Source organism: Genypterus blacodes, unplaced genomic scaffold, assembly GCF_046128005.1.
Source record: "Genypterus blacodes isolate CSIRO-AG114 ecotype Tasmania unplaced genomic scaffold, CSIRO-AGI_Gbla_v1 ptg000052l_1, whole genome shotgun sequence".
In the NCBI taxonomy this organism is placed as follows: domain Eukaryota; kingdom Metazoa; phylum Chordata; class Actinopteri; order Ophidiiformes; family Ophidiidae; genus Genypterus; species Genypterus blacodes.
The window spans coordinates 4,620,001-4,642,137 of record NW_027466864.1 but is presented as its reverse complement, the minus strand read 5'-3'; the positions used below and the strand labels follow the sequence as shown (position 1 = coordinate 4,642,137).

At 45.8% G+C, this 22,137-nt stretch overlaps 4 protein-coding genes across 4 annotated transcripts in view; all 4 read left to right on the top strand.

The window, feature by feature from the left end:
- Positions 1-770: 770 nt before the first annotated feature.
- On the top strand, positions 771-6,324 carry LOC143000974 (ubiquilin-4-like). The gene is made up of 11 exons (XM_076150494.1): positions 771-942; positions 2,168-2,319; positions 2,397-2,572; positions 2,902-3,155; positions 3,339-3,497; positions 3,616-3,835; positions 3,968-4,107; positions 4,228-4,311; positions 4,421-4,533; positions 4,668-4,863; positions 5,135-6,324. Exons 1-11 carry the CDS (start codon positions 796-798, stop codon positions 5,285-5,287), a joined length of 1,794 nt encoding a protein of 597 aa, XP_076006609.1. The 5' UTR covers positions 771-795; the 3' UTR covers positions 5,288-6,324.
- An 871-nt stretch (positions 6,325-7,195) lies between these two features.
- On the top strand, positions 7,196-9,109 carry lamtor2 (late endosomal/lysosomal adaptor, MAPK and MTOR activator 2). Its single transcript, XM_076150384.1, has 4 exons — positions 7,196-7,393; positions 7,800-7,962; positions 8,065-8,154; positions 8,407-9,109. Exons 1-4 carry the CDS (start codon positions 7,326-7,328, stop codon positions 8,461-8,463), a joined length of 378 nt encoding a protein of 125 aa, XP_076006499.1. The 5' UTR covers positions 7,196-7,325; the 3' UTR covers positions 8,464-9,109.
- A 1,189-nt stretch (positions 9,110-10,298) lies between these two features.
- Positions 10,299-16,453, top strand: rab25b (RAB25, member RAS oncogene family b). The gene is made up of 5 exons (XM_076150381.1): positions 10,299-10,593; positions 13,744-13,939; positions 14,830-15,023; positions 15,313-15,393; positions 15,862-16,453. The coding sequence occupies exons 1-5, from the start codon at positions 10,557-10,559 to the stop codon at positions 15,984-15,986; spliced, it is 633 nt and encodes a 210-aa protein (XP_076006496.1). The 5' UTR covers positions 10,299-10,556; the 3' UTR covers positions 15,987-16,453.
- A 1,575-nt stretch (positions 16,454-18,028) lies between these two features.
- Positions 18,029-22,137, top strand: part of rab11al (RAB11a, member RAS oncogene family, like) — a 10,207-nt gene continuing 6,098 nt past the window's right edge. The window contains exons 1-2 of the mRNA XM_076150227.1: positions 18,029-18,308; positions 22,085-22,137. The exon at positions 22,085-22,137 is cut by the window's right edge and continues 143 nt beyond it. Coding sequence (XP_076006342.1) covers positions 18,269-18,308; positions 22,085-22,137 — 93 coding nt within the window. The 5' untranslated portion in view covers positions 18,029-18,268. The remainder of the gene's footprint in view (positions 18,309-22,084) is intronic.

Sequence of the window (22,137 nt, the reverse complement as noted above, 5' to 3'; positions counted from 1 at the left end):
AGTAGCTTGGAGGTCAGACACTGTTTGAAGCAACGCAGTTTTTTCACATTGTAATTTCGTGTTTTCTAATTAAACGTTCAAAGGAAAGTTGCCTTGACTTGGCGGAACGAAGTTTGCTCATATTCGTGGTGCATTCACAGTGAAGAGGAAACAAAAGAGTCGGTCTATCTGCGCTAATGTCAGGTTTGTCTGCCGATGTGTCATCAAACTTTTACTAGATTATACCAATTGACGTGATTTCAGGCAGTTATGTAATTGAGCCAACATGTCCCACGAAGATATGAACAGTATTACCAGTTGCATTTGTGTGTGTATTTAATCGCATTTGATTTCGAGATAAATTGTTTCTAATTATGTGCATAAATATCGTTGTTCCGTTAATCAAACAACTGCTACGCAATTGTACAGTTCAACATCTCTTCATTAATATGACATAGTTAAAGCAATTCTCTTCCCCACTAGGTGGCGCTGTCCCAGTTTTGTCAATCGTGTCTATTGGGGCAGCGCTAAAGATGCTTTTGTGAACTCTCGGAAATTTTTCTATCGTAGGTGGGCACGGTAAAAAATCAATTGAATGCGTCAGGGGAGAGAAAATGTCCAATATTTTGATGTGTGGGCTTTATCAGCGGCCAATAAAAATGTATATTGACCTTAATAACGTACATTTTTCAATCGTCTTCTACTTGGTTCAAATGTACACACTTTAGTGTAGGACAAGACGTGTAATTACAACTTCTGTGTTCTAAAGTGAAAAAGTACGACGAGCCCTGGAATGCATCAGAAGGAGTAGTAAAGATGGCGGAGAATAGCGGCTCGGAGCCTCCTGTGGATGCCAACGTAGATATAAATGCTGCCGGAGGAGCGACCATGATCGTGGTGACTGTCAAAACTCTCAAAGAAAAGGAGGAAATTGCTATTTCGGAAGATTCCTCCGTGGCCCAGGTGCGTTTACCGGCCGTTTTTGACAACTTGTACTGCAATTTACGTCAGTAGCCTCAGAAGGGTTAGCTTAGTGCCTGAACGAGCTAACTTAACCCCAACGGGCTGTAGTTTATAATTTGTCATTACATTGTCTTCTCACATATTTTCATTCATTTGTCATTGAACAGTGGGGTTTGGCGGATTAAGTTAGACGCGTATGAGTAAAGTTATCACAGGGGCTTTCACGTAGCTTCTGTAACATTGCGACATCCAGACTCGTCAGCTAACAGTTAACAGCTAACTGTTTAGTTGTTACGCTGACGTGAAGTAACCCGCGTGTTTTCTGCTGATTCATGGTCGCTGCGGACGGGGATCACTCTGATGGTGACCGCGGTCCAAACGCGATAAGAAGGAGATAAGCGTTGTTCCGTGATCCATCTGCCCCCGCGGGTCACAGGGGCGGATGTTAGGCACGTTTACGGGGAGACTTCTGCCCCGAAATCACAGGTGTTTCCCCGCAGTGACAGCAGCTAGAGAAACCCGGAAGTGGAAACCAGTGGATTAGTGGTTCTCCTTCTGTAACTTAGTGTCATCATATATAGATCACGTAGCTGCACCCCATGGAGCCCATTACTGATGATGATGTCACATTTCATGAATGAGGCCTCTTGCTGATTGGTTAGTGGGGTGCGGGGGGGGGGGGGGGGGGGGTGAAATGTTTAGGTGAAATCCTGAAGTCAACATCATTGATATTGTCACAATTAAGTAGATTTGTGTTGACATGTTGCGTCTGGTTTATGAGGGACAACAGTGACTTTCAAGAAATGTCCATTTTGTGAGCTTACCTGTGGTGATACTGGATGGTGCTGCAGGTACAGACCACCTAACAATGACATCATCATCTGCAGCTTCTAAGCACTAGTTTGGAGGTTGGAAATCCATATGTATTAGATTTAACAAACCCTGTTAAACCATCTATTATTATTACCATATTATTATTATTAATGTTATTGTAATTATTATTATCCATGCCTGCCGTAACACTGCCTGTAGAGAGAGTAGGTGCTCTTCAGAATCCCTTTGAACCGAGTACATTTTTTGAAACTATATTTCTCTGCTGCTTGTGATCACAAACAAAAACAGCAAATTAGAAGCTAAGAGTTTCTAGTTTCCTAGTCCTTTTTTTTGGGTTTCTTAACTTATTCTCAATTTCATTTACCAAACCCCATATTTGTCATCCTTGCAGTTCAAAGAAGAAATACTAAAGAGATTCAAAGCCAAGCCGGACAATTTGGTGTTGATATTTGCTGGGAAGATTTTGAAGGATGGAGAGTCTCTACACCAGCACGGGATCAAAGATGGACTCACAATTCATCTTGTTATCAAGACGGCCCCGAAGTGAGTACATTTGAGTCGAAGCCTAAAATGACAATTCAACTTAAGACTTCAGTTTGACGGTTGCTTTGTCTCTTCAGATCGACAGGCAGCAGTGCGTCTCAGCCGAGCTCCAGCTCTGCAGCACCTCAAGCCACCACCACCACCAGCACCACCACCAACGCCACTGCATCAGGCGGCGGCACAGGCGGCGGCACAGGCGGCGGCACAGGAGGCGGCACGGCTCCATCACCGGCACAACCTGCTAACTCCATGAGTAAGAGTGAATACACGCCAACACCGGTGCTTGATTCCCACCTGCTCCTGTTGCCAAGATACATAATCAAGAGTGAAGCTGGAGACTTGATGCTAGGTTACGTCTGATACATGTAGCTCCTCATGGAACTGAAATCCCTCCTGCTGGTCTTTTTGTTCCTCCCACACCTGTGCTCTCATGTTATTCTCTTATCTGAAGTATAGATTCTTTAGACAAATCTCATAAAACAACTACTACTGTCCAATAGGCTCTCCACTCTCAACACACACCCGGCCGCAGAAGAAGCAATGGGAAGTTACTAAACCCCAGCTGTTCCCCTTCTCCTAAAGGTGGACTGGGCGACCTGTTGGGCATGGGTATGTCATCATCCAACTTTGCGGAGATGCAGCAGCAGATGCAGAGGCAGCTGATGTCCAACCCAGAGATGCTGTCTCAGATCATGGAGAACCCGCTGGTCCAGAACATGATGTCCAACCCAGACCTGATGCGACAGATGTTTGTGGGCAACCCCCAGATGCAGCAGCTCATGGAACGCAACCCCGAGATCTCCCACATGCTCAACAACCCTGAGCTGATGAGACAGGTGAGGGCAGAGCTTTCTCGGTCCACGTTAAGATGGCTTTGAATTGCACGCCATCGCTCCTTTTGTTTTCTTTCTCTCCTCGATGCTGATCTAAAGCCTCCTTTCCCCCCAGAGCCCCCCCTCCTCCTTTAACCTTTCACCCCTCAATTGTTGTTGTTGTCTCGCCCATCTTTTCCTCCACAGACTATGGAGTTGGCAAGGAATCCAGCAATGATGCAAGAAATGATGCGCAACCAGGACCGGGCGCTCAGCAACCTGGAGAGCATCCCTGGGGGTTACAATGCTCTACGGAGGATGTATACAGACATACAGGAGCCCATGTTCAGTGCTGCAAGGGAGCAGGTGAGCTGTCACCGTACGCACTGGGTTCATCTGCTGACGTAGCATTCAAACCTTATGCAAAGCGGCGATCTGATGGAGGCTGATAAGATCATTTCTGGTTTGTGATAATCTCTTACAGTTTGGAAACAATCCTTTCTCTGCCCTGGGGAGTAACGCGGAGAACTCTGGAGTTCAGCCATCAAGAACAGAAAATAGAGAGCCCTTACCAAACCCCTGGGGTCCTCCGTCACCCTCAGCGTCAGCGGCAACAGGCGCCTCCATGTTATCCTCCTCTGCAGCCGGCTCGGCTCCCAACCCCTTCAACCCCCTGGGCATGGGCGGCATGGGACTCGGCAACGGTAAATAACGTACCAGCACTGCTTCAGCTCATACGTGTTATAGTAACCTGTTTGTAACCCGGGCAATGATATATGTGTGGCATTTAGTTTTCCTTCTGCGTTCTGATCCACCTCTCCCTGGTCTGTGTTAAGCTGGCTTCAGTAGTCCAGGCATGCAGGGTCTGATGCAGCAGATGGCAGAAAACCCACAGCTGATGCAGAACATGCTGTCGGCGCCATACATGCGCAACGCAATGCAGTCCATGGCACAAAATCCAGACATTGCATCACAGGTGGGCGTGATAGTCATATTTTGGTGGCTTTGATGTTACAGCCTCGTGTTCTGCTGTCAGGCTTGCTCGCCATTTGAAGGTTTTGTGGCTCTGGGTCATTTGTTCTTTCGTCTTTCTCAGGCTCTGTTGAACAACCCTCTGTTCGCCGGCAACCCCCAGCTGCAGGAACAGATGAGAAATCAGCTTCCTATGTTTCTCCAGCAGGTTAGATCAGAGACATTGAGCCATGTGATGGTGGCGTGATTGAAGCTGTGAAGGTTCGGACAAAAGATTCAGGCCCAGATTCAAACTCTTCATGTCTTTTGTTGAGCAGATGCAGAATCCTGACACGATGTCTGCACTCACCAACCCCAGAGCCATGCAGGCCCTCATACAGATTCAACAGGGCCTGCAGGCCCTACAAGGCGAGGTCCCAGGGCTCACCAGGTACTCTTACTTTAGCTGAAGCAGATATTCATTACCCTGCAATTGGTGATTCCTACATTCCCCAGCTTAGGAAAAGGCTTTGAATTTGAATCCATTTGTCTGCATTCCTAACTTGTCTTTCCTCCCCCCTCTAGTTTGAATCCCGGAGGAGCTGGAGTCATTCCTCCCACCACAGGGGGCAGCGTCCCCCCAGGGAACCCCCCGGGGAACCCCCCTGCCTCCACACCAGGACCAACCACAACCTCCGCCTCCCCTCCCTCTCAGCAGCAGCTCATGCAGCAAATGTTACAGATGTTTGCAGGCGGTGGCGGCGGCGGTGGCGGTTCTTCGGTATGTTCTATCATCGTGATCTGACTTTGTCTAGTTTGTGACAGAAAACACCAATCAGGCCTGGGTCATTAAGGCAGGATAGCACAGGGAATCTGTTTGTGTCGGTTCATTGAAGCGTGCATGGGGCAGAATATTCTCAACCACCAAAACAGTGAAACCTAAAGTTTAACTAACAGCTTACAGCGGCCAACAGAACCTCCAGATTTTCCGCAAATATTCTCTTCTGTAAATGAATAACACCTGACTTAACGCATCATCTCCTCCCTCGCAGACTCCGACCCCAGAGGTTCGGTTCCAGCATCAGTTAGACCAGCTCAACGCCATGGGCTTCATCAACCGCGAAGCCAACCTGCAGGCACTCATCGCCACGGGAGGAGATATCAACGCTGCCATCGAGAGACTGCTGGGCTCCCAGCCCTCCTAAACTCGCTCAGCCCCCCTCAGATCATGATAGCGGTCGTGGGTTGATAAAAAAAATTGAAAGAATAATTCTAGGATTGAATGTGGACCATTGGGAGACTTGGGTTGAGAGATGGGAGTGGAGTCGGTCCATCACACACACACACACACACACCCACCCGTCTCCCCCTGACCCTCTGATGGACTCAGTGGTATATCAATCACTTCTAATCTCTTCAGCTGATCTGTGAATTCTAGTAAATATGAACGGGGGGGGAGGGGGGGGGAGTTATGAAATCATGATGGGAGAGTTGGAAGGAAGGATGTTGCCAGTTTCAGTCCCTAACAGAATTAGTCCTGTGCTACATGCTGTGGAACGGCAGTACTGCTGCAACACAACGCGACAACTAACACTGCTGCCACCGCCGTCACTCCTGCCAGTGCAACCCAGGATGGTTTCTGAATGACGAATGCTGGTTCACTGGACTTCTGCATGAGATTACCAAGGAATTAACATATTTTTAACAGACTTGTCTTTAGGTGGTGAAGTAACGCGTTTTGAACCTGACTGTAGACGGCGTTGTGTGGAAGATCCTCTTCAGTTTTGCGCTCTGTCACATATTTTTCTCCGCCTCTGTGCTTAAACCTATCTGACTAGTATTTATTACAAGAACAGCTTCATTTCTCCTTGACATTCTTGACAGTACTGAAGCTTGTTTGTATGGTTATCACAGCTGCCTACATGTTTTTGTGTTAAGGAGGACAAACTGATCATTTTCAGGTTGAAAGATGAGGAAGTTGTTCCACCAACTCATGCAATAAATTTAGACCATTTCATGTTAATGTCTATGTAAAGAAACCCACGCGTTTTGTTTCCTTTTTCCAGGAAATAAGTTAGTGTTTATGCTTTAAACAAGGAGATGGTCTATATACACACACACACACACACACACACACACATGTGTCAGCTGATGACCTGGGATCAAAGCTCTTGATGACTGGTAGAATATGTGAAAACATCACTGAAATGTTTTAAAATGATTAATGATTAAAGAAATCCTTTTGCAACACTATGTTGTGTATTTTCATACAAGCAGTGTAGTGCCTGACTGGAGTGTAGGGTTCAGTAATATGAATGATGTGTGATCTGGTGTGTGTGTGGCGTCCAACCCTTCTCCTCTGAATTACTGCATTCTCTGCAACATCGACCCTGAAAGAAAACAGGATTTTCTCTGCCTTGTTCTTGGATTTCACCTGTTTGTTTTAATATACTTTTAAAATACGTTAATGTGTGAATAATTTATTTTGACAGATGCAAATTGGGGGGGGGGGGGGGGCTGAATTTAGTCCTTGCTTGGCAGTTCCCATGTAGCCTGGCAGTGTGCGTTGAGGTGGTAGAGTGGCCTGTGATGGATTGCTTGCTGCTTCCAGTGATATCTGAAAGGTCTGACGCTCCTCAGAGATCAAAATAAACTCAAATTCACAGAAATCAACCAGTGATGTGCACATTTTGTGGGTGAATGTATTATTGGTCACAAAGACGTGTGCCAGACTGGAGTCGGTAAGGAAATAAACTAGTTTCACAGTAAAATGGAGTAACATTTTACTGTGATTCTGTTAGAGTAACATTTACACTCAAACAATTGATTTAAGATCAAATTATTATGTAATGAGTAGTTAAAAACAAAAATGTATCTCACATATTTATGGATTATTAACTTGTGTGTTTCTCGCTGCCCAAGCGGTGAAAACACAACTAGATAACTGGTGTATAAGCATAAATCCAGAGTTTACGGTTTAGAAACGCGACGGCGCTGGCAGTTTCGTCGCAACATCCAAGCTCCATATTTGATATTTCCGTTTCCGACATTACCCGAACGCACCATGACCTGGAATTTGCCAGATATGCGCTCGTTCACTACGATTCCCATAATGCACCGCGAACAAGGAAACGGAAAAGAAACATCAGCTGACTTGAGTTTGCTTGTCGATCGTTTAGTTTGTTGGGTTTTAAAGACGGTGGACATTTTAAAGTGGTGATTCGCGTTAATAAGGAGGCCGTAATGTTACGACCCAAAGCGCTGACGCAGGTTTTGAGCCAAGCGAATACAAACGGAGTCCAGAGCACACTGTGAGTAGAGACAGCTAGCGGCGGGCTAACGACGTGCTAACACACACACACACTGCTGTATTGTCACCTTTAGTGAGATCCTTTACACACACTTTCCTCTGCGATGTCATGTAGACTTTTAAGTGCAATAGAAAGCATCAGAATAAAAGCTGTTTTTAATATAGATGTTAAATGTAAAATATGATGACAGGATATGTCAAAGTCCTCGAAAGGGTCTTAAAATACTGTGTGTGTGTGTGTGTGTGTGTGTGTGTGTGTGTGTGTGTGTGTGTGTGTGTGTGTGTGTTTGTTTGTTTATGTATCAGTGCTGTTTCTATGCTTGATGGAATTAAAAGCTTGGATGACCTCGCCTCACATGTCATCCTGCTGTGTGTTGACTGATGATGTCACTTTGTGTTTTGCCCAGTTTGCTGAATAATGAAGGCTCGCTCTTGGCGTATTCTGGCTACGGCGACACCGACGCACGAGTAACAGCTGCCATAGCCAGCAACATCTGGGCGGCCTACGACAAGAATGGACACCAAGCATTCAACGAAGACAAACTCAAATTCATCCTCATGGATTGTATGGTGAGAGGCGACACTGTGACTGTGTTACTCCTCGTGTGTGTGTGTGTGTGTGTGAGAGTGTGAGTGTGTGAGAGTTCTAATGGATTCTTCTTCTACTCACAGGAGGGCAGGGTGGCCATCACACGGGTCGCAAACCTGCTACTGTGCATGTACGCCAAAGAGACAGTGGGGTTTGGAATGCTCAAAGCCAAGGTGAGACATTTAACACGTCAGATGTTTGTCGTCGTATTCACACACACACACACACACACACACACACAGTCAGTATGAGTTTTCCAATGACGTCGTCACGGCAGCAGCAGCAGGTTAAAGGTGAAGGGTCGGGTCAAACCTTAAAGAGAGATGGAACCATTCACTATCATCTAAATGGGCTTTGATCCAGAGGTGACTTAATTGCGGCTCCTTGTGTGTCTTTGTGTGGTGTGTGTGTGTGTGTCTTTGCAGGCTGAGGCCCTGGTGCAGTACCTGGAGGAGCCGTTAACCCAAGTGGCAGCGTCGTAGGGAAGATGTGACCGGAGCCTGCGGCCTGGCAAAGAAGGCGTCTTCTGTTCTGTCTATCACTCATGGACTCCTGTAACGTGCTCTGTGTCCACACCGCATACGTGCATATGTGTGTAAGTGAGTGGAGACCTGTGTGTGTGTGCGTTTGTGTGCTTGAGGAATTGGGGAAACGATGTATTTATAATATATCATCAAATCTAACAAACCATTTCTATGGATTTTCAACTCTCTTTGCTCCCCGGTGACTTTGTTTCCGTCTCGGCCTGTTTTTCCAAATGTCCCCGTTATTTGTCCAGAAATGTAGCGATGCAACTGCTGAGATGATTCCTCCTGTGTCATCTGCTCCCACGGCGACAGATTCATCCAATCACAGACATGCTGAGCACAGTTTGGCAGAAAACAAAAAATCTGTTTGAATCCGATCCAGGGGGGAGACAGGTGTGTGTGTGTGTGTGTGTGTGTGTGTGTGTGTGTGTGTGTGTGTGTGTGTGTGTGTGTGTGTGTGTGTGTGTGTGTGTGTGTGTGTGTGTGTGTGTGTGTGTGTGTGTGTGTGTGTGTGTGTGTGTGTGTGTGTGTGTGTGTGTGTGTGTGTTTTCTCTTTCAAAAGCTGTAAAATAAACCTTTTTGGATCAATATTCACACCTTTGCCAGACGTGTTATGTCTTTTAAAACAATCCAATCCAGATTAGAGGCGTTTGATTGGAAGTCTGATCGATCCTTATTGTTCCTAATTGCTTCTTTAGCTGCATGCAAGTTCAAGAACCAAGAAGCTCCTGTCATTTACCCGCCTGTGCTGAAACACAGATTAGTGTCTGTTACCATGTTCCCGTCTTCTCTCTTCCCCTCCACTGAACTTCTTTTCTCATCAGGATTATTTCCAGGTGACATCGGGCCAACAAGCTTGATTTCTGTTTTTCATTGCTTTTATTTCCTCTACATAATTACAGGATAAAAGGATCTTCATCAAATGCACTTTTATATTTTTCAGCTTTTATTGCCTTTTAAGCCTGAAACGAACATAAATCATCAACTTTTATTTCATCTCAAAGGACCATTGTGGAGGAATCCTCATTTACAAAGGTGTTAAGTTACACATAAAGAAGAAAACAACCAACCCAGTATAATTAGACATAAATAAATAAAGGCAGTTTTAATGAAATTAAATAATGGAAGTGCTTGCACAAATAAATTGAAACCAGACTTTCATCAAAGATAGAAAACCCTGAAAATTTTGCAAAAATGTGATCACAGTCCAGGCGTGAATAGAATTTATTTGCTTTCATTTGAAATCGGTGGAAGAGTCAGAAACCAGCAAGGAGTGAACATTTTTAAATTTTTAAATATACAAAACACATCAAATGTATCTTGTATCTGTACACGTGAAGCCATTAAAGGCATCATGTGACCGTGGTGCATTCATGGCACAGATTTCAATCTGACAGAATCGGATTGGGCTTCATCTCTTCTGCAAAGAGGAAGAGGATGATGTCTGTAATGTTTAGAAACAGGAAATCAGCTCACAAAACAGGCCAGGAATACAAACACATTCAAAACAAAAAGACAGAAGTTGTATTGCATGAATTGAATTTTCCCATCCCAGTGTGAATGTTCCCTTTCAAAGAGGAAGCAAAGGGATTCTGCCTCCTTCCTCAGAGCAGTTATCCCATTTGTCCAGCAGGGGGCGCCTGGTCGCTCCTCTCCTCTGTACCTGAGAGTCGCCCCACCTGTCCAACCTGCCCTGCAGCGACTCCACCACCGGGACACGCCCCCATCCGTGCCGCCCGGGCCCGGCCTCCACCCTCCAGCCTCCAGCCTCCATCCCTCCGCCCCTCCGCCCTGATACACGCCGCGGCTCCTGCTCCAACAGGCCGCCAGCCCGCAGCCAGCCACCGCTCACTGACTCACACCAGGAAGCGCAACGAGGAGGACGACACACTGGACGCCGCCTGACACACACTGTTTTCCTCCCGCTGTTGTCTGAAGATTCTTTGCTCTTTACATGTGAATCAGCGCAGCTCAGATCAAAGTGTGAGTGTGTGTTGGAGAGAGCAGGACGTCAGGAAACCGGAGTGTCGACACTGAATGGGCACAGCATGGGGTCAGATGAGGCCTACAACTTTGTTTTTAAGGGTGAGTATGCAGTTTCTCCTCTGATCCTGTTACCTATGACCGGCTGAGCAGTTATGATGTCATCCCTTTCCTATTTACGTATGCTACGCTCGTTCACCAGAATCCACTATATACGGCTTTACACTGCTGCTTTTGCGTGTAGGTAGAGAGTAGGACAGACACACAAAGCACAGGCGATGACCTACAAACCTCTTTGGGTCCAAATAAATACACATGTAGAGTCATTACGAGCAATTTCCATAAGTAATCTTGTGTGTAGGCTTTATTTGAAGTGTCAAAGCCTTTAAGGTGAGACGTTTATGTAACCCAAGACACACAAGTGTCAACGCAATCCCATCACAAGGACCTGCTCTCTGCTAATGGACGTATATCAAACGGGTAATTGTTGCAGGATGTGTACTTTAATTCCGGCTTATCCTTCTATTGTGGCACAGTGTGTGTGTGTGGGTGTGTGTACATACAGATACACTCCACCACGGCTCTTTGGAAAGGACTTTAATCTGTTTTAACATTGTGGCGTGTGTTTCCTTCTGTCTTCAGCATAAACACACACACACACACACACACACACACACACAGGTTTTGCTATATGACACAATGATTGCCTGCTGTGCTCGCTGCCTCCTCACAGACGCAGGAGGCGAGTGAGAGTCACATGCACAGAGGTGATTTGGTTGAAGTATTTTGGCATTTAGACACAAAAATGTCATGTTGATAATGTGCTGCCGGTGAAGGATGGAGTCAAAATAGCACCGAGTGACGTGGAATACTACCACGCATTCTATAAGACACCACAATGTATTTAAGGAGTTTTGGTGTACGACGATACACACACTACTACTCCAGTGCTCTTGAGCAACGTGCTGTGGGAACTCTGAAGCAGGCAGGGTTTCATTCCACAGAGCTCAACTCCACTCAAGGAAGGTGACATGTAATCATTGAAATCAAGGTTGTAGAGTTTGGAATGAAAACCTGCACAGTCACTCACACGTGCCGCATTCCATCATGAAACCTTTCCTCTTTCCTCCTCTCAACACTACGACCTTTCTTCTTGGCTTGTAATTTAAATCTCACACGTACGACGCTTTGGATAAAGGCGCCTGCCAAATGATGTAAATGTACCACATGTAAATGTTGTTTAACGTTTCCGCTATGATGTCCGGCCCGTGTTGGCAGCAGGGGCGTGGTAGAGCGGCACGGTTGGGCGGCACGGTAGAGCAGCTGTGTGCGCCGGCTGGAAGGTCACGAAAACAAACAAAAGGAAAATTTAATCCTCGCGGCGAGGCATCAAATTCTTCCCAACTTCCTCCCAATCGACAGAGCAGCCCTCCCCAGAGCTCGAAGGCCTCTTGTCCTGAGTCGCTATGGAAACCAGAGGTGTTGTTTGCATAAGGAGTTACTCAGTAGAGGAGAAAAAGGGGAAACTGCCTTCTTTTCTTTTTTTTTTTTTACCTCAAAAAGGAGTGCAGCGACTGAACGATGACCTCACACCGGCCCAAAGTGAAGAAACCTGTGAAACATTTTCCACTGCAGGTTAAATATGAGACCAGGAATCAGTTTAGATGGAAAGTAAATCAATATACAGTAAACTCAGTGACTGTATGTGGCTTTCTGCTTTCTGCGTCCTTCCTCATTCACATGTTTCCTTCCTTCAGCCCTTCCCTCTGTCCTTTCCTCCCTTTCCTTCCTCAGCTCTGGGATTGGAGGTATTTCCCAGATGCACACGCGCCTCACTCCATATTTAATGGCAGTTATTTGTCATTGTCACTCTTCTGATGTCATAAGGAGGCAGATTAGGATCTTATCCGCGCGCCGCCTGCCGTGTCCCAGCAAACAGCGGCCTCATCCAGTTATTGATTGAGCCGAGCTGCTGCTGCCGCCGCCGCCGCTGCCGTGTTTCCATAATGAGGTCATACTTTTCCGTCCGCACCAATTAAGCCGAGCCCCTTTCTCTGTCTCAATCAGCCACTTACACCTGAAACCCCCAACATTAGTCAGTGTAAATGTAGGGAGAGAAGCGGCGGCGTCTCCGTTATTCCGGGCCGTCTCGTCTCTGTTTACCCGAGGAGACGTTTATCTAGAAAGGAGGAAGTAGCAGCTTAACTTGTTCCACCTGATTCAGGACGGTTTCATTACACCGAGCCAAGGGTGACGCTCGTAAGAGAGGCTCGCACTCGAAAGGTTTCAGTTTTCTGGACAAACAAGTGTGTGTGTGTGTGTGTGTTTGTGTGTGTGTGTGTGTGTGTGTGTGTGTGTGTGTTGAAATAAGAGGAAGGGCAAAGTATGCACAATGACTCTTATTGTTATTACTGCACAGCTCCAATTATGTCCTCAGCTACTTATGGGGAAATGAAGGACAGACGTTTAGAGTCTTGATCCTCTTTCAGCGCCACACTGCTCTCACATGTGTCTGAAACCCTACCAGAGCTACAACACGTCTCCTCTGTCCACCTGCACTCCCCCACAATGGAGATAAAGGCATACGTACACCCGGTGCATGCTGGGATACTGCACAGCTTTTGGCGACCCTGAACAGGATAAGCAGGTTTAGAACACAAGCGGACGGACGGACGGATAGATGGATGGATGTACTCTACAGTGTCATACGATCTGTTTGCTAATCAATATTCTGCTGTTTTCTATTGTTATCCCACATCTTCCTCCTCTCCCGTCATTGTTTGCACCGTACACACAGAATTGTTCTTTGAAAATCACTAACCAACGCGGGTGTGGTGATGTTTTCGCAACCCTAATGGTGGCGTCTCAGACGAGAGAGACACGCCTGCGCTAGAAGAAGAAGAAGAAGTGGGCATTTTGAGCTGTGTGGATGTGAAAGAGTGGTTACAGGAGGCTTTGGCTTCTTTAACCGTTAAGTTACTCAAGACGTGCCAGGTTTAGTGTTTCAAGAGCCCAAACAAAGCCTGTGTCCTGGAATAGTGTGTCAGTCAATACCTCCCGTTCCCTCCAGTCTCCTCCACCTGCCTCTGGAACAAAGCTGGGCTGTGTTAGTTACAACTCTACGTGTCGCCGCGCTTGATATTCTCGCCACACCTGCTCACCGACCTGAGTTTTTTTTTTTTTGTTCTCTGAAAAATGTGGGTGACTCGTTCCCTTCCTGTTCTCTGTCCCCTCTCTCTCCTCTCTCTCCAGTGGTGCTTATAGGAGAGTCCGGCGTGGGCAAGAGCAACCTGCTGTCCCGCTTCACCAAGAACGAGTTCAACCACGACAGCCGCACCACCATCGGCGTGGAGTTCAGCACGCGGACGGTGCAGCTCCAAGGCTTCACCATCAAGGCCCAGATCTGGGACACGGCCGGCCTGGAGCGATACCGGGCCATCACCTCTGCGTAAGAGCGGGGACTCCTGACAGCATAGATCTGTTATTCATAGTACATCTGTGTCCAGTTCATGAAGCCACAAACACAAAGCCAAGCCACCGGAGCTTCACAAAGTTGACAAATAGGAGTATCAGTTAGTACTTTAGTGGATTTACTGATGTGTTGAAACGTGCACACGCATTAGCACATCACGCCTGCGTTGCGTTCGGTTACTTGTTTAGCAACCTGTGTGTGTGTGTGTGTGTCTGCGTCTAAGGGTGGTGCTGTTGTCAACCAAAACATGTGCGAGGAAAGTGGCCGAACCTCTTTCTCTCCTCCAACCAATCAGCTGAAAAACCAACCGCCACATTCTCGCCTCTGACCAATTTCCCCCAAATCCCGTTGGTTAGAGCCGAGCCCTCAGCGAGCGCTCTGTTCTGTCTGCATTCTTTTGTAATTAAACTTGAGGGATTAACGGAAGGGGGGGGGAGCATGTTTTAAAACAAAAGGACCATGTCAATTTTATTTTGATGTCGGGGGGGAAAGTCTGGGGGCATGCTACTCCAGGATTAGCTCTTTTCTGACAACCAGGCTTTCTGAGTAATTACTCTGCTGACTCCAATATGCTAATTTCCACTCCCACATAGCTTCCATTTGGTGCTTTAACAAGCGGCTAAAACCCATTAAAGCAAATTAATCATGCTGCCGGAAGAAAGGAACAGAAATGGAATTGTAAAGGAAATACTGATTGGGTCGTGACCTCGGCGCATCATCAGCCAATTAAAATGCTCACAATTTACACGCGTACACTCGCCGTAAACTGCTTAAGTCCATCTGTGTATTGGTGTGTGTGTGTGTGTGTGTGTTGATTCATTCAGCCATTTCCATATTTCATCTAAAGTCAGATCCTCCCCAACCAGGTACTATCGAGGGGCAGTGGGCGCTCTGCTGGTGTATGACATCACTAAACACCTGACCTATGAGAGCGTGGAGCGCTGGCTGAAGGAGCTGTACGACCACGCCGACCCCCACATTGTGGTCATGCTGGTGGGCAACAAGACCGACTTGGCCTCCGAGAGATCCGTACCCACTGACGAGGCCAAAGCCTTCGCAGGTACACATTTTAGAAGTCGTAAATTGTCGACACCTTTATGGTCTTTGTGTTTAAATCGATGGGCAGAGCATCTCCGCTTCTGCTTCTGGACCGGTTCTACTGATCAATCAAAGATACACACCCAGTCATGCCCCTACAGCTCCATATTTGGCATGGGTTCAGTTCATATGAGTCATTTTCAGAGGCTGTCATTACATCAAGGTGTGTGAACGGAAAGCTCCACGTATAGATTTATTCTAAAGTCCCTACATGTCACTCGTATCTCTCCTACCTTTCTTGTTCCACCCAGAGAAGAAGGGCATTCTGTTCCTGGAGACCTCGGCCCTGGAGTCCACCAACGTGGAGGTGGCGTTTAACAGCGTCCTTGCAGGTAAATTCATTTAGACATACTTTATATACTTCTTGTTGTTGTTTGCTTCAGCCCTGATGTAATTTCCCTCGCTCTCGTCTAAATCTCCCGAGAAGGAAGGGGAAGAATATTATTTTCAACTATACAGTGAGATTGTCACAGAGAGAGAGAGAGGGAGAGAGAGAGAGTGGGCGGCCCGGTGGCTTGCTTTACAGGCAGCATGTAGGTGGATTTGATCCCCAACCCCAGTCCTTCATGTGCACAGTTTGCAGGTGGATTTCCTCCAATTTTCACGACTGAATGTCTTACATTTGTCAGACATGCTCATTGTTCCAGTACTAATTTTTATAAACACATTATTGTCTTGAGTTTACGCAGATCTCTGTGATCTTGCAGTTCGGGTCACATCATAACACCCTGCTTATAAAAGGTTCAGTCTCTCTCTCTCTGCGCTCGTCTAATTTATATTTATACCATATTTCTCCTCAGAGATTCACAGGAAGGTGAGCAGTAAGGAGGTGGTGCGGGGCTCCATCAACGCTGTGTCCCTGAGCAACTCCGTCTCCAACACAGAGAGCACAGAGGAGAGGAAGCCCTGCTGCAGGAACGTCTGATCACACCCTCCTCCACCCGCACAGGAGCCTCGGGACAGGGCGACAGGGCGACAGGGCGACGGGCAAACTCCCAGCTCGACCAGAGGCTGGCAGCGGCCCTGACTTGTGTGATGTCATCCTGAAATTGCAGCGTCCATTAAATGTAAAAGAGAGTAGATGGAAACCATTTAGAGTGCCTTATGTGAGCTGATGTCACAGGAAACAGCTGATGTGCTACTGGAGAAACGATCCCAACACACGCAGAGGAGAGGGAGCGACTCGCTGAATGTGTAATGTTTTAAGTTACACCTTGGAGTTTTTATTTTTATGTGTTCTTTTAATCAACTATTTGCACGGTGGCTAATATTTTATGTACTGAATATGAGTCTTGCTGTCACTGCTGTGTGTGTGCTCCAGCTGATTAAATAAGATGAGACTGATTGCTTTTTTGTTGTTGTTGTTGTAAAATAAATGACTTTTCCAGACAACTCGCCTTCCTGTCGCTTATTCAATCTCACAAGAAACCAGAGGATTTTCAGATGGTGACCTCGGTATGGAGCGATTGAGGTTTAATCTTGCGTATGGAAGCGGAAATATAAACTCTGAGCATCTCAGAGTGACATAACAGGTTAAGGAAGGACAAACTGTTCAGTCATGTCCATGTCCACGTGTTCATTTTGTCCTCGGACTGGGTTGGAATTAATAACTGGCACAATTAATGATGTCTAACCCTCCAAGAATGATGATCCAGTGATGTAATGAGTGCACAGGAGGGATGATTTATGAGTGTTATATATAAGTGTTGTTCCTTCCTGAAGCAAATTGAATAGAGTCATATCAAACTGCTCATTTCCACGAGAAACCACTTAAGTGTCTGATAGAGGGTGGAACAAGAGCAGCACTGAGATTGTAGCTTATCAAACAATTTGGGATCATTAGCTGCTCGGTGATATTCATTAAATAAAAAATCATTTTGCCTACCTACTTTCTTCTTCCTGTGTTTTCAGTGAATTCAGAACTTGTGTTTAAAAAACAAACCTTTAAGCCCGTCACATATTTAGACTTGTCGTTGCAGGAGAAGCACAGGTGGAAGGAATAACTTTAATACTTGCATTCCATTTAGGTGTGTCAGAAGCAGAGCGTGTGCGTATTGCCTCACGTGTTAATAATTCTTCTGCTTAGCCTTCAAGTCAAAATGTCGGTCTGAAAATGGCCTCTGCACAGGCCGGGCTCGCCCGCTCACTGAACCAATATTTGTGTTCATGACTACAGTCGAGGGTCACCTTGATGTGTTCCTAAAGGCGGAGGGAGAAGGAGGAGGAGGAGGAGGGAGTTGATTTCATTACAAATCTCACTATGACTTCTTTTGTTCCCTGGTGATACCTGGAATGTTGGTGTACGCTGTTCCTGCGCTGTAGGCAGCAAGAACACCTGATGCAGATAACAGTGATCAAAAAAACTAAACCTTTATTAAACAATACACATATACAGAATATATCTCTCTTATTCTGAACTACAAAGAGCAACAACAACAAAAACAATGCTCAAAATATGACTTTATGAGAGGCTGTCAAAATGTTCAAGATGTATGGAGGTAAATACATCATAAATAAATTATTCATAAGAAAGGCAACAAGTTAGACAGATAGAGGAAAACCACCATTTTATGACATTTCAGTGTCGTATTTTTACTCCACATTCACGTCACTCAAACTTGATAGTTCACGGGTAGATACGTTTATTCAGATTTTCTTTAATTTAACCCAGCATCAATTTAAAACACAATTTTTAATTAAAAACGGAAATATCTATTTTGATACGCATAATAAGGATATTCTGACCAATCATGTCAAACCAAAGAAATGCCGAAACAAAATGCACTAAGGAGATTAAAGATAAGCGTTTACCTCATATCAAATGTGGAAAAAGGCTACAAACGTCACCCCATTGACTACCACATGACATACTGATGATCGACAGGAGAGTGGACCAATCAGAGCACAAGCACAGACAGGTGTCGGCCAGCTATTGACCAATAGGAAGCCGACCGGAGGCGGGGTTTATGAACAGACGTCACGGCAATGGCAAGTGACAGAGGGTGAGGAAGAGGAGGCGAAACTTTCTCAGCTAGCAGTTACAAGAACAACAGCGGCGGCTCGTCCAAACTACGCGTTGCTGTCCTAATTCGGGTTTGCTGTCGTCGGCGTGAGAACCGACCTTCCTCCGTGTGAAGCTCCGTGGTGGTCGCCGAGTACACTTTGAAAGTTTGTCCGAGAGACGAGAGTCACGGCCGGGGAGAAACTATGAGCAACAGGGAGGACGAGTATGACTACCTGTTTAAAGGTGAGTGACTGCTTCTACTTCCACAGAGAAACTTTCCACGGTGAGGACGCCACCTGTGAGGCAACGTCACGGGTTGCCCGAGTTGCCCGACGCGTTGACCGCGTACTCTGGCAACAAGACGGCGTTCACGTTGTCAACATTTGCTGTCCACTAACATGTTCGGGGAGAAATGGAGGACTGTTGTTGGGACATAGGACTCTTGTGTGTTTCTGCCATCCGATCCTTCGACCACAAGCATCTGCTGTTGTGTCGATGATGCAATCACCTGAAGATACGGTGTTGGTCAACCTAAGGTTTAAGCTTAGGAGCGGTGACGGATCCAGACAGCCTCGGTCCTGACATGTTTAGAAGATTAAACTCGAGTTGTGGGCCTGCGGTCATGACTGTGGTCTCAAGTGTATTAACTCCTGTTGTCTGTCAATATCAGAACTCTTACTAATACTAACAACAATACTAATACTGGACATCTAATCAATGGGATCTATGAATGATCCGGAAGTGGCTTCATTCATGTTTGAGCTTTCATTACCTAAATCCGCTTTTGTAGTCAAATAGGTCTTGAAACTCAAGAATCAACTTTTCCCTGTTTATGAAAGTATTCAACCCTTATTTATCTAGAACAGATAACATTACAGCATTACAAATCAATACAGTCCAACAAGTCCTGACATTTTTAGGGAATAAAATGGGTTTGGTTGATTAATTTTCCATCTAATTCATATAATTATAAGGATATAAGGGACCGAAGTGGGGAAGCGAAGGCTGGCACATTAGATCATCAGGGGCTGAAACAGTTCAAACCGGTTTAAAGTGGCATCCACACACTTCATTGTTTCCCTTTGTAGTCCACTCTTGTCCACATATGGAAGTGTGTGGTTGAACCTTTGTTCCCCTGATTATTTAAGCCGATTCTTCTTATTTATATTGTGCTGTAGGGCAACATGGAGCTTTGCCTCTAACTAATTCCGCATTATTGATTTATTGTCTGTTACATAGTTATGCTTTATTGTTCTAATTGACGCGGGCACAATAGATGCCTTCGGGTATTTATAAATCCTGCCCTTCTAGTTAGTGTGTGTGTGTGTGTGTGTGTGTGTGTGTGTGTGTGTGTGTGTGTACAGGTTTCATGTATGGAGCACAACTGAAAGGACAAGTTAAAAGTTAATAATATATATAAGTATATTTTAACATAGAAAATATTAATGCAACCCCTGAACATGAGTAGAAGAGCCCTGACCAGTGTCGGGGGTCAAACAGGACCAGATCCTTAAGTTTGGTATCTTACAGGCATTTACACTTGAACGCACCACACATTCCACTTATTAACCCTTAGAAATGTGTGACAAAGGCTTTCAAAGTATAACCCTCTGTGTGTGTGTGTGTGTGTGTGTGTGTGTGTGTGTGTGTGTGTGTGTGTGTGTGTGTGTGTGTGTGTGTGTGTGTGTGTGTGTGTGTGTGTGTGTGTGTGTGTGTGTGTGTGTGTGTGTGTGTGTGTGTGTGTGTGTGTGTGTCAGGTATTCCTTACATTGTGTAGTGGTAACCCTATAGCACATTGTGACATGGCATGAAAAATGCAAACATATGATATGTGATTGTTGTTTGTTTGTCTGGCAGAAACACAAGAATACTTCCACCTTACGCGCTTCGTCAAAAGGAAGAGGAAGTGAAGCACACTTGGTCGTTTCAAATATAGAAAACTAAACAAGCATGTGTTGTCAAACTGGAAATACCTGCATGTGCATGCGTGGGTGTGTGTGTGTGTGTGTGTGTGTCTCATACAGAACAGAGGAGACGGCATTTGCTGTCTCTCTCCCTCTCGGAGGAAGTTTCTTGATTTCTGGTGAGCAAATAGTCATTTTAGCAGAATCTCAGTGCCGTCCGCTGATGAGCTATCAGCTGTCCCTCTGTGTCTCAGTGTACTAAAGAAAAGGGAGCAGGATGGTTGAAGCTCCTTTGTCCCAGCAGCTCCCTTTGTCCCTCTGAAGGACACAATGAGTCAAGTTGGGTGAGTTCATAGTGAGTCACCCAGACCGGTCCTTACTGATGGAAACGTCAGCACAGGAAGTCACCGGCTCTCCCTCAGCTGGAGTCCTTGCTCCTTTCCTTCTCCTGCTCAGTGGCGTTGTATTGAATATATGAGCGTCAACGCTGAGGAGTTTGTTTTTTAAAGAAACTTTCCAATCTGAGTCGATCAGAGGAGGCCTGGTTGAAGAGAGACGTTTGTCCCATCTGCCTTCACTACATGTCTTTAATATGCCGAGTCATTCATGAACCTGAATGTGAATCTGATTTTGTTTGGATGCCTTCAGATCAGCACTGATAACAAAACTGAACCATCCTGCTGCTATGGGAGGCATGTGAGCGTTACACACACATATCCATAAAGATCTCCACACCCAGAGAGTCACACACACCAGGTCACATGACGGGTGTAGGGTTGTAGCCTGTAATAACGAGGTGTCATATCTTTTGAGGCCAAGAATGCAGAGCTGCACAATGGGTCTGTGAAAGGGTGTGTGTGTGTGTGTGTGAGACGGCCACAGCCTTACCTGTTTGGTGGCGCTGGACCTGGAAGTGGTTGCGTAAAGACATTTGTTCTCTACACCCACAACTTTTTTGTGCAGAATGAAATGGAGACGGCTCCTGTGTGTGTGTCTGTGTGTGTCTTTGTATGTGTGTGTGTGTGTGTGTGTGTGTGTGTGTGTGTGTGTGTGTGTGTGTGGTTGATTTCCTTTTCACAGACTTACTCAACCAACAATGGGAATGGAGACGTGCGGCTGAAAGACACTCGTCGTCCAGATAACGTCTGCCGCCGTCCATTATAGGAGAGACAAAGCATTAAAGGCTTCAATTTGATCATCATAATGTAAAACTAAGCATCAGGAGAATAGCTCACTTTAACACTGACCCCTCCTCCTCCTCCTCCTCCTCCCAGTTCAATGAATCCATTGAATATGGATGTAAACCAACACTAGAGTGAAGCGTTGCAGCTATGGTCTCTCTGCCACACTTCCTGTTCTCATCCTTTTGCAGTTGCACGTTAACAGATTTGATGGTTTGTTTGTTTTTAACTCCGTGAGCATATAATGATATAATGATGGGCCAAATAAAGCAGATCAAGCTTCGCAGGCAGCCAAGTGGTTTTGGGTGTTTGTATGAATTCCATCACATTTTGCGTCTTGACACCTCGGTGCGCTTTTCTTTAAATGATGGAACAAAACTGTCAAAATATCCCAGGCCTTGCTGGTATCGATGTGAGCGTACGCTACATTAGCCTCGGCTCTTTCAAAGATTAAAGCCTTCTGTAACTTGTTTATTCCCTTTCATCCATATACTGTCATGACAGCAGCGGGTGGAAAGTCTGCAATCGCTTGGATTGGTGCGCTCGGGTCTATTTCCTGTAAAGCAGGTGGTTGTAATATTTTGGTGCGAGTCCCCGGCGTTTCTGCTTGGGTGAGGGAGGCGTACAGAAAGCTTACATGAGGCCGTTTGTCTCCCAGAAATGAGAACGAGGAGGAAGAAAGTATCGTATTTAATGAAGAATACAGATCCATCTTGGTTAGTTTGTCGCGGTTTGGTGGAGTGCAGCTGTGACCGTGAATGGACTCGCCTTCCCCAGACTGAAAGAAGATTCAGTTGTGATGAAAACCTCCTAAAGAGGAAATTTACTTTTGAGGAAGTTTGTAAAATCGTTCAGACTGCAGTCGATTGTTCTGATTCTTCCTCTTTTCTAACCCTGAAATTCCTCTTTTTGTTTTGTTTTTTCTTTTCTGAAGTGGTGCTGATCGGCGATTCGGGCGTCGGAAAGAGCAACCTGCTCTCCCGCTTC

What these genes read in the sequence shown, in the direction of transcription:
- LOC143000974 (XM_076150494.1), top strand. Translation starts at nt 796, where the DNA reads ATGGCGGAGAATAGCGGCTCGGAGCCTCCTGTGGATGCCAACGTAGAT. An exon ending in AAGATTCCTCCGTGGCCCAG is followed by an intron (nt 943 to 2,167) that starts GTGCGTTTACCG and finishes TCATCCTTGCAG; the next exon opens with TTCAAAGAAGAAATACTAAA. An exon ending in ACCCTGAGCTGATGAGACAG is followed by an intron (nt 3,156 to 3,338) that starts GTGAGGGCAGAG and finishes TTTCCTCCACAG; the next exon opens with ACTATGGAGTTGGCAAGGAA.
- lamtor2 (XM_076150384.1), top strand. Translation starts at nt 7,326, where the DNA reads ATGTTACGACCCAAAGCGCTGACGCAGGTTTTGAGCCAAGCGAATACA. An exon ending in AACGGAGTCCAGAGCACACT is followed by an intron (nt 7,394 to 7,799) that starts GTGAGTAGAGAC and finishes TGTTTTGCCCAG; the next exon opens with TTTGCTGAATAATGAAGGCT. An exon ending in TTGGAATGCTCAAAGCCAAG is followed by an intron (nt 8,155 to 8,406) that starts GTGAGACATTTA and finishes GTGTCTTTGCAG; the next exon opens with GCTGAGGCCCTGGTGCAGTA.
- rab25b (XM_076150381.1), top strand. Translation starts at nt 10,557, where the DNA reads ATGGGGTCAGATGAGGCCTACAACTTTGTTTTTAAGG. An exon ending in CTACAACTTTGTTTTTAAGG is followed by an intron (nt 10,594 to 13,743) that starts GTGAGTATGCAG and finishes CTCTCTCTCCAG; the next exon opens with TGGTGCTTATAGGAGAGTCC. An exon ending in TACCGGGCCATCACCTCTGC is followed by an intron (nt 13,940 to 14,829) that starts GTAAGAGCGGGG and finishes CTCCCCAACCAG; the next exon opens with GTACTATCGAGGGGCAGTGG.